This window comes from Neopelma chrysocephalum, unplaced genomic scaffold (assembly GCF_003984885.1).
Source record: "Neopelma chrysocephalum unplaced genomic scaffold, ASM398488v2 Primary Assembly neopelma1_97384, whole genome shotgun sequence".
NCBI lineage: Eukaryota > Metazoa > Chordata > Aves > Passeriformes > Pipridae > Neopelma > Neopelma chrysocephalum.
Window position 1 is genome coordinate 1 of NW_020926025.1, and position 10,189 is coordinate 10,189.

Below are 10,189 nucleotides of genomic sequence, written 5' to 3' on the forward strand. Positions count from 1 at the left end.
CCAGGCCCAGCAGGGCCGCCCTCACACCTGCCCCGCCCTGCCATGTCCCGCCCGGCCCCACCTGCACCGTGGCCTCTGTCACAGCCCACGCTGACGTGCTGAGCCTTCCCCCAGCCATTGTGATGTCACAGGCGCCAGTCGGGCACGGCTTTGTTGGTGCCCGCAGCCGGCGCTCAGAGCTGCTGGAGCCTCTCGGGGAGCAGCAGCACATCCCGCTCGGGGAGCGTTCGTTGCGCGCCTGGATCGCCGTCTTGGCAGCTGCAGGCCACGACCACTGCACAGGGCGACCTCGTCCGCCTTGTGCTTCATACCCTGTGCCCGTCCTTATTCTCACCCTTGTCCCCTTTGTCACCCTCACCCTAAACCTCACCCTTGTCCCATTCCTCACCCCCACTTGGCACCCGGCAGCCCGCCGGGGGCTTCTTGCCCTTCCTGCTGCTGGGAGCTGCAAGCAGGGCCATGCCGTGGCTTCTCAGCAAGAAGCGACGGCAGTCGCCATCCGGCAGCACCAGCGGGCAGCCCTGGGCTGCCACCAGCTCCAGCAGCACCTCCCAGCTCCGGGAGCAGGGGCTGGGCAGGCTGCACCGCGCGGCCGCCCGCGGCGACCTGGGCTGGCTGAGGCGCTGGCGCTGGTACGTCAAGGTAGTCGGCATCGACAGGCCAGACCAGGAGATGCGGTGAGTTCTGGGCCACGCTGATGGCACCCCTGGGCTGCTCCTGAGCCAAGCTGCAGTAGTCCTGGGCAGCCCTCTCTTAAGGACAAGGCTTGAAAAGTGACATTTGCCCTGTCAGCTGGGAGAGGGAACTCTTGAGCTTTTCACTGCTTGGAGCTGCCGGCCGGGCTCCAGCGCTGTTGGAAACGCCTGTTGCCCACCTGCCGCTTGGCCGTGGTCTCTCTGCAGGGCTGTTCTGCAGCTGCTCAGCCCTCACCTCTTCTCTTCTGCCCTCTGGCTCATCAGCACAGGCTGCAGCAGCAGCAGCAGCGAGCGGGAGGAGCAGAGTCCGGGCAGGGTCCCCAGGGTGCTGGGTAGAGACACAGCTTGGGCTCGTCCTTTGTCTGTCTGGGTTAAGAGCGTCTGTTTAATTTTTAGGACACCTCTGCATCTGGCTTCGGCCAATGGCCATGCAGATGTCGTTGGATATCTGCTAAGAAAGAACAGCCAGCCCAACCTCGCTGACAGCTTCAAGAGAACGGCCCTGATGAAGGTGTGTGGAATGCCTTGGGAGCTTGTCGGTGGGGCTTAGTGCTGGTGTGTTAAAGGGGAGGTGTCTGGCAGGATTCCTTGCAGGGCAGGGCCATAGAAACACGCCCATTGCAATGGGCACGGCACAGGCCTCTGTGAGCTAATCTTTGAAGATGGTCTTCTATGGCAGCGTTCAGGAGCTGAGGGAGTTGTGACAGAGGGGGATGTAAAAGTTGGGAGTCATTTCCTTTTGGTGTGTTGTTCCCAGGCAGTCCAGCAGGAGCAGGAAGAATGTGTTGCTCTTCTGCTGGCACACGGTGCCGACCCCAACCTGGCAGACGCTGACGGCAACACTGCCCTTCACCTGGCTGTCCTCTCTAAAAACACAGCTGTGGCAGGGCTGTTACTGGAGCATCATGCCAAGAGTGATGCTCAGAACCAGGTAACCTTGGCATGTGGCTAAAGCTGCTCTTTCCAACAGCTGCACAGCTTGTCTGTGTCTTTCTAATGGGGATTCTTTCTCCTTTCAGTGGGGATTTACCCCCTTCAAACTTGCAGCCTTCCAACAGCATGAGGAGATGGAGTGCCTTCTGAAGAAAGCAGCTGACAGGCAGGCTCAAGCCCAGGGGGAAAGGTGAGGGCTTTGTCAAAACAGCCCACGGGTCTTCTGGGTAGTCTGCAAGTGTGACCCAGACGAGGGGTGTGGCAATGAGCTTGGAAAAGGAAGGAGCAGCCCCGTGGAAGCAGTTCCCTGTGGGACTGGTAAATGCAGGTCTGCACTTGGCTGCTCTCCTACCTTCGGGGCTCTCGTCCTTTGCCCGCTGAGGTCTGCAAGAAAGCCTTGTCTGTGGTGCCCTCTCCCCACACAGAGCCAGAGCCATGGGGAAACTTGCCAGTAGCTCAGCAGCGTGGCTGCTCTGCAGGCCAGGGAGCTTTAAGCCAAGGCAGAGTTGGTGCGTTAAGTGCTCTGAAGGGAAGCGTTGGGGGAAAGAGAAGCAGCACTGTCCCAGGGGACACGAGGGGCTCCGAGCGCACAGAAGGAGAAAACTTCCTGCCCTGGAGATGCTCAGGCGGTCGAAGGGCTCGCCCCGGGAGTTTGTGCAGCCGCATCTGTGGGGACTTGGAAGAGCAGTGCAAGGAGCCCTGAACAGCACGGCCTGACCTCGTAGCTGAGGCTGCTTTAGGGAGGCCCCTTCTAAGAGAAATTCTCCAATGCTTCCATGGACTTGGCTTTGCTTTCACGGAGCTTGTAGGAAAGGGGGGAAGAGCTCTTTTGGGAGCAAGCAGGGGAAAAATGAGGCAGGATCAGACGTGTCTCAGATGAAATTTTGGATGCTTTAGGACTGTTCTTGTGGTTCCTGGAACCCATGAGGCTCACCTGGAGGAAGACAATCTGCGCTTGCAGGAGGAGCTGGACAGGGCTGACGCGGAGGTATGGAAAGCCTGTCCCCACAGGGATAAACCTGGGGGTGCCTGTTGCTTCCTCTCCATCATGGAAACAGACCAAACAGTATTCTGGGAGCCAGGATGACAGAGACCTAAGGAAGCAGCAGTTCCATCGGGCTTTGATCTGCCTCTGTCCCTCCGGCCCCCTGCCCCACAACCCGCCCTGCTGAGGCAGAGCTGCCTCTCCTTAGGGTTTCACCCCTTACCGCTCAGGGGGGCTGGGGCTCCTCTCTCTCTGCTACACTCGAGGTCTTCCTGCTTTAAGAAGACTCCCCACGCAGCCCTGGTGCCATTCTCCACTCCAGGGCAGGTCTGGGGAGCAGTTCACCTGGCTGCCTTTGCTGAAATGGTGCTCATCAGCTTGTCAGTGATGCCACCCTTCCTGGCCCCAGCACACTGAAGCAGAGCTGCCTCTCCTCAGGCATCCCCTGCTTCCTGCTCAGGGGCTGCTGGGCGCCTCTCTCTGCACTACAGTGCGGGTCTTTCCCACTTCAGAAAACTCCCCATGCTCCCCTGGTGCAATCCTGGGCTCCAGAGCACATGTGCCAGAGCACTTGGCCTCTGACACTTGCCAGACGCCTTCCTTTAGGGGGATGAACTATTTCCCTCATCTTTTCCTGGAGTAGCAAGCAAGGGAATACAAGAAGTGTCCCAGGTCACAAAACAGGTCGGAGGGGCAGTGTTGGTGCTCAGAACTGAGCTGTAGGAAAGCAGTGGAGGGATGGGAGAGGCTGCTGTAAAAGAGGACAAAGGCATCCAGCTTGTGTTCATTGGGGAGGAGAAGTGAAGCTTTGAAGGGACTTGAATGGATTGCAGTTCTTTGGGCAGAGGGGATGCACACAGACATGCAGCCCCTGAGTTCCTCAGAAGCAGCTGGCTCCTCTCTGGAAAAGCTCCCCTGACAACTGTGCATTCTTCCCGTGATTTTACAGCTGCGGGAGGAGGAAGAAAAGCATCTTCAGTCCGAGCATTGTGTTGGTGACTTGAAGACTGCTTTGGATGGCAAGGGAAGAGAAGGAAGAACTTCTTCCCAGAAAATGCAGGACCTCCCGTTGGCATCTTCCGAGACTAATCCAACTGTAAAACAACTGGAAGAAGACGCGCAACAGTAAGAGAGTAACCCAGTGAAGCGAGGGGTCTGTGGCTTTGGGGCATTGGGTGGAAACAAGGGGAGAGTCAGTGGGGTTTTGAAGGACACTTCTGCTGTGGATTCAGTTCCTTAGCACAGTTTGTCTGGCATTGGATTTTCTGGCAATAAGACCTGTATTTCTTCTTAAGCTCTGCAAGTGGAAAGAGCAGATTGGAAGCCACTGTCCAGCAGCCAAGCGATAGCGCTGAAGCCCTTCCGAGAGACCTGCAAGCCTCTGCCTCAGTAAGCTGGTCCTAAATTTCCCTTTCTGTGACTCTTGAGCCCAGTTGCCTATTTCTGTGGGGAAGCTGTAAGAGGAAGTTTCCCTGGAGAGCCCAGGGGAGCTCAGTTTCTGCCTTCTCCTCAGTAGAGGCTGCTCAGAAAGCAGCCTGCTCCTTTCCCCAGCTGCTACTAAAGCCCTGAGGGTATTTGCTGTGCTGGACACTAAAGGAATTCTTAGGTTCTAAATGAGGAGTTTCATCCTGAGCTCCAAGGGACCCGGAAGTATTGCTGCCAGAAGGGTCTCACAAATTCTTAAGTAGGTCTAAAGTTTCCTCTTTCTGTTGGGGAATCTTTCAAGTGTTTTCTATGTTCCTTTCCAGTAGATGATAAATACAGTTGCCATGGCCCCCCCCCCGAGAGGTTTTCCCAGAATTCACTGCCTTTAGATCATGATGAGTTTCCTTTTCTATTTTTTTTTCCTGTGTCCAGGGTGGTGAACTTTCCCAGCAGCTGGACATGGAGCCTGGAACAGCCATGCAGCCAGAGGCCCAAAACCAGGCTCTGCAAGAAGAGCTGTCCACTCTGCTTGGGAAATGTGAAAACCTGGAGAAGAGCAAATGTCAGCTGCAAGAAGAGGTGGCAAAACTCCATCATCGTTTGGAGGCTTTGGTGCTGGCTGGCAGCCAAACAGAACAGTGTGAAAGAGAGGTGGAAGAACGAGCTGACCAGGAAATAAGACCAAAGCTCCAAGACGTCAGCCTCGTTTTGCAAGTAAGTGAATTTGTCCCCAGTGTCCACAGGCACCACGTAAACTTCTCTTGTGGCCATGGTTTTGGGTCTTTTTCTTTTGCTCCTGTATTCTGTGTGTTAGCTTCTGTCTTTGCTGAAGGCAGTGGCAGAAGGCAATCTGGTTGGGCAGGAGGGCTGTCATGGGTTCTGCCTTGATTGCTGCTGGGAGTGAGGAGGCACAGCCGCCTCTCTGAGTAAGGCTGGGCCCTTGGAACTGGGTGTGTGCAATTTTCTGCTGGGCAGAGCTCTCTTTTTCTTGTGGGGGTTGAAGGTGCACTGTCTCCTTCAGGCACAGGCAGCCCACCAGGACACATCAGGTCAAATCGGAGGCAGTAACTGTGATTCCATGAGAATCCAGTTGGAAGAAAGGATTAGAGATCTGGAAAGCGAATTGGACAGGGTCAAAAAAAACCAACAAGAGAGTGCTTCTTGGAAAGAAGCAACACGGGGAGAAATGCAAATGTACAAAGAGCTGTATCTGGAGGAAGTTAAAACCAGAAGATGCCTCGCCAAGAATTTGGAAAAGTAAGTCCATGCTTTTTGGGAGTGGGAATAAGAGACTCCTTTTTCTTCCTGCATTTTCCTTGGAAATCCATCTTCTCCATCTGGCCAGCATGATTGCCCTCCATTGGCCAACAGGGTCTGATGGAGTTGCCAAGACACTCTCCTTGATATTGGAAAAGTCGTGGCAGTCGGGTGAAGTCCCAGGTGAGGGGAAAAAGGGAAACCCACTGTCCCCATCTTTGAAAGGGGTAGAAAGGAGGGCCCTGGGAACTGCCAACCTGTCAGCCTCCCCTCTGTGCCTGGGAAGGTCAGGGAAAAGATCCTTCTGGAAGCTCTGTCAAGGCACGTGGATGACAGGGAGGTGATTCCAAGCACCAGCACAGCTTCCCCAAGGGCAAGTCCTGCTTGACCCACCTGGTGGCCTTCTAAGATGGAGTGACTGCATCAGTGGACAAGGGCTACCCATGTCATTTCCCTGTCATTCTGGAAAGCCTTTGACACAGTCCCCCACAACATCCTTCTCTCCAGACTGGAGAGAGACGGATTGGATGTGTGGACTGTTAGATGGATAAGAAATTGGGTGAACAGTCCCATGCAGAGGTAGTGATCAATGGCTCAGAGTCCTGAGGGCCATCAGTGCCGAGTGGTGTCCCTCAGGGCTCTGGATTGGGACCAGTGTTCTTTCATATCTTCACTAATGAAGGGAGCCTCCAAGAAGGATGAAGAGAGTGCATTGAAAAGAGCCTGTAGGGAGAGGACAAGGGGGAATGGCTTCAAAGGGAAAGAGAGTAGGTTTAGATTTGATAGTAGGAAGAAATTGGTTCCTGGGAGGGTGGTGAGGAACTGCAACAGGTTGCCCAGAGAAGCTGTGGCTGCCCCATGGCTGGAAGTGTTCAAGGCCAGGTTGGATGGGGTTCTGAACAAGCTGGTCTGGTGGAAGGTGTCCCTGCCCACAGCAGGAGGCTTGGAACTGGATGATCTTTAAGGTCCCTGCCAAGCCAAGCCATTCTAGGCTTGGATGCTGTCTGTGCTGTTTCTGTGAGACTGTGGGGGAAAGGCTGGTTCTTCCTGTGTTTCATGGTTTTCTTCACTAATTTGCTGTGCAGGGTGGAAAAGCTTCTGAAGATAGAGAGGAGGAAAGTCAGGGTTAGTGAAGAGAAAGAAAGCCAGTCCCAGCTGGAAGAAATGAAGACCAGATATTCTGAAAAGGTCAAGGAAGTTGAGAGATTACAAACAGAGGTGAGCTGTACTCTGGGTGGGGCTTTTTGGTTGTGGTGTTTTTTCAGAACCTGGGAGATGCTTTTCCTCTATTTCTTGTCATGTTGATGATTATTTTTCCCTTGGCTGCATTTTGGATGTGATGGGCTTTTCTTAATGCTCCTTCTGCTGTTGCAGTGGTAGATGACTCGAACTAATCCGGAGGTAGTTCTCCTTCTGGGGAAAGATGCAAATGTTGAGGGCAGAGCAGTAGGTGTAAGGGCTGCTGGAGGCCAGGCTGTCCTGCAGAGGAAGGGCAAGCCAGGAGTGGCAGCAGCCTGGCAGGGTGCGTGAGCTCCCGGGCCAGGGAGCCGTCCCACAGGCCCTGAGCAAGAAGAGCAGAACAGGTCTGCTGCCAGTAAGCGGGGTCAGCCAAGAGTGCAGATCCCCCGGCTGGGCCTTAGGGATGGGCAGGTCTGCCGTCCTGGCAGGACATCCCGTCCATGGGCTGAGAGCAGTGGGGCCCAGCTCAGGCCTGGCTGCAGCTTGAGGGAGGCTGTGACAGCGTCCTCTGGGTGTGAGAGATGAATTCCTGCCCTGGGAGAGAGGGGAGGAACTCCGCTGTCACTGGCAGGGCACGATCAGCCCCCGAGCCCTGTCTCAGGCACCAGCTGAGCAGGAGGCACTTGAGGCTTTGCTTTTCTGCACAGTGTTGTTGCTGCCCAGGGCACAATGAGGACAGGGGCCTCCCAGGGGAAAATCTGTCACTTATTGCTCACGGGGAGCTCTTTCAGCCCATCTTGTGGTGGGGAGCCAGAAGGGCTGTTCCCAGCAGTGCTTTTGAGGCTGCTCTGCCTGTGCAGCAGTGCCATGGAACCTCTCATCCCCTTCTCCGCTCGTCACTCGGATCCGTTGCTAAAGCGGCGTCTGTCAGAGTCACGCTTGGGTTTGGAGGCATCACTGTGGAATGGCTTCCTGCCTCTGCAGGGACTCCTTTGGAGTCCAGAAGCTTGGAGCATTTTTGCATGAGGAACTCCAAAAGGGTGGGAACCTGAGGAATCCCATGACAAATGATGTGAAAGCTGTTCTTGCTGGAAAAGAAGAGCCTGGTTGCACTTTGTTTCTAGTCCTGAGGCAGCAGATGATGAATAGAGTCTCCCTGGGCACCCCCTTTTGGGGTTTTCCCAGAATTCACTGCCTTTAATCCTGCTGATTTCCTTTTGTTTTCTTTCTGCCTGCAGGTTGCTGAACTTTCCCAGCAGCTGGACAGGGAGTCTAAACAGTGCACGCAGCTGGAAGCCAAAAACCAGGATCTGCAAGAAGAGCTGTCTGCCCTGCGTGGGAAGTGCGAGAACCTGGCGATGGACAAATGCCAGCTGCAAGAAGAGCTGGCAAAACTCCGGCACCATTTGGAGACCAACGTGGTGGATCGCAGCCAACTAGAACAGTGTAAAAGAGAGGTGGAAGAACAAGCCGAGCAGGAAATGAGACAAAAACTCCAAGAAGTCAATGAGTTTTTGCAAGTAAGTGAATTTGTCCCCAGTGTCCACAGGCACCACGTAAACTTCTCTTGTGGCCATGGTTTTGGGTCTTTTTCTTTTGCTCCTGTATTCTGTGTGTTAGCTTCTGTCTTTGCTGAAGGCAGTGGCAGAAGGCAATCTGGTTGGGCAGGAGGGCTGTCCTGGGTGTGGAATGTGCCGGCAGGGCCCTGAATCCAAAGGCTGCCCAAGGCAGATTCCCACTTGGCAGTGCTTGGGGGGGATCTCTGTGCGCTGCTCTGCTTCTCGCTGCTCATCCTTGAATGGCTTTGGCAACTTGCAGCTGTCATGGCCAGACCTACAGGTGCTGCTTTGTGCTTGCAGGGGGGGAAGGTGCTCAGAAAAGGAGTCCCTTAAATGACAGGGGTGGGGGTGAGGGGGTGGAGGTGGGGGATGCTCTTCTTGTCTTTGAAGAATCCTTTTCCATGGGCCCTGTCCTACAGACACAGTGTCTCTTCATTAGGAGCTTTGAAGAAGAGTGCTAATTTGGGCTTCTTTCCCATTGAAAAGAATTCTTTGCCCTGGTAGCTCCTGGCTTCTGCCTTGGTTGCTGCTGGGAGTGAGGAGGCACAGCCGCCTCTCTGAGTAAGGCTGGGCCCTTGGAACTGGGTCTGTGCAATTTTCTGCTGGGCAGAGCTCTCTTTTTCTTGTGGGGGTTGAAGGTGCACTGTCTCCTTCAGGCACAGGCAGCCTACCAGGACACACTGGAAGAAATCAGAACCACTCATTTGGACTCCCTGAAAAACCAGCTGGAAGACAGAATTAGAGATCTTGAACGTGCACTGGGAAGGAGAAGAAGCAACCACCCAGAAAGACCTTTTCCAAAAGAATCCACCCAGGCAGAAGTGGACAAGTACAAAGAGCTCTATCTGGTGGAAGCCAAAACCAGGAAAAGCCTCGCCAAGAAACTGGAAAGGTAAGTCCAGGCTTTTTTGGACTGGGAAGAACAGACTCCTTTTTCCTCCTGCATTTTCCTTCTAAAATCCCTTTTCTACATCTGGCCAGCATCATGTGGGAAAGCAGAACGTGACATATTTGTGAGGAAAGTCCCTTAAGACCCTTCCCTTCATCAGGCCTGTCTTCCTTTCTCTTTAGAGTTCCAGCAGTAACACCACAGCAGTGCCACCATGGCATTCTTGGTGTCTTTTCAAGTTGAGGTTGTTTTAGCAGGCAGTCTTTTTGCCAATCTCTCATCTCCTCATCCTGTGTGTGACAGAAAAGATGAATCTTGTGCCCTTTACTGTTTGAATAAGGACAGACCTCTCATAGAAGAGAGTTGGATTCTGTGAATCCAAACTATGAAGGCTCTTTCTTGGCTTCTGTTTTGGCAGCGGGTCTGAGGGTTGAGCTTTCCTTGAGAAGGCCAGGGTAGCCCAGAGTTCTTATGGAGGTGCCACTGGCTGCTCCTTGCACTTGGTGTGATTTCTCAGAAACAGGCCCTCTGAACAAGCTCAGATCAAAGGATGTGCTTGTTTTGGATGCTCTTCATGCCCTTGGCTTTCAGAAGTCGAGCAGTAGTCAAGGCCGTGGAGGGTAACTTTGCAAAAGCCTTCCTGCCAAAGATGACTCTGTGTGTGCTTGTGGATGTTTCAGAGCTAATGAGAGACTTGCAGAGGCCAACACCAAGCTCCTCTTGGAGCGCCACAGAAGCAGATCTGCAGTCCCAAGCAGCGCCGTCAGCGGACATCTGGCTGCAAGTCCACTTCTGGATCCAACTGGCCTGGGACATCTTGGCATCAGTTTGGGACTGAGCAGAAGTCTGGCTCTCAGAACACCACCCAGACATCTGTGGTGAAGCCCAAGACTTCTGGTCATCAGGTTTGTACAAATTTTCCAGAGTGGTCAAAGGCCAAAAAATATGGAAATGGAAGCAATGAGCTGTGGAACTCCATTCTTTGACAAGAGAAACTGTGGGAAAGAGCACTGTGGGGCAGGAACCTCCCACCTAAGTTCTACACTCTTAACTCTGTCAATACCACATCTTAACTGTGTCTTTTCTGTATAATTCTAGCCACGACAGGAACAGGATGCAAAAATGCCTAGAGACCTTCAACAAGGTGATGTGTCATTATGTTAGGAGGGTTTTTAAGCAAAAAGGTGACTATTTCTAACTCTTGACAGCTCTCCAGCCAGTTTTTTCAAGTTCCTGTGAGAAGTAGGTTTTTGGGTTTTTTTTCTGC

The 10,189-nt window shown here is 53.6% G+C and overlaps 1 protein-coding gene and 2 long non-coding RNA genes across 3 annotated transcripts; all 3 read left to right on the forward strand.

Moving 5' to 3' along the window:
* Positions 1 to 1,537: 1,537 nt before the first annotated feature.
* On the forward strand, positions 1,538 to 3,577 carry LOC113961648. Its single transcript, XR_003532357.1, has 4 exons — positions 1,538 to 1,626; positions 1,715 to 1,818; positions 2,526 to 2,616; positions 3,563 to 3,577. It is a non-coding gene; the product is annotated as an uncharacterized LOC113961648 (long non-coding RNA).
* Positions 3,578 to 3,669: 92 nt separating this feature from the next.
* On the forward strand, positions 3,670 to 4,616 carry LOC113961646. Its single transcript, XR_003532356.1, has 3 exons — positions 3,670 to 3,738; positions 3,909 to 4,002; positions 4,471 to 4,616. It is a non-coding gene; the product is annotated as an uncharacterized LOC113961646 (long non-coding RNA).
* Positions 4,617 to 5,224: 608 nt separating this feature from the next.
* LOC113961647 (ankyrin repeat domain-containing protein 26-like) lies at positions 5,225 to 9,939 on the forward strand. Its single transcript, XM_027672076.1, has 5 exons — positions 5,225 to 5,295; positions 6,381 to 6,513; positions 7,713 to 7,994; positions 8,690 to 8,925; positions 9,603 to 9,939. Exons 1-5 carry the CDS (start codon positions 5,225 to 5,227, stop codon positions 9,802 to 9,804), a joined length of 924 nt encoding a protein of 307 aa, XP_027527877.1. The 3' UTR covers positions 9,805 to 9,939.
* The last annotated feature ends 250 nt before the right edge of the window (positions 9,940 to 10,189 follow it).

Excerpts from the sequence above, each read along its gene's own strand:
- LOC113961647 (XM_027672076.1), top strand. The coding sequence starts at position 5,225 with ATGCAAATGTACAAAGAGCTGTATCTGGAGGAAGTTAAAACCAGAAGA. Across the intron at positions 6,514-7,712 it reads TTGAGAGATTACAAACAGAG|GTTGCTGAACTTTCCCAGCA; the intron begins GTGAGCTGTACT and ends TTCTGCCTGCAG. Across the intron at positions 7,995-8,689 it reads AAGTCAATGAGTTTTTGCAA|GCACAGGCAGCCTACCAGGA; the intron begins GTAAGTGAATTT and ends TGTCTCCTTCAG.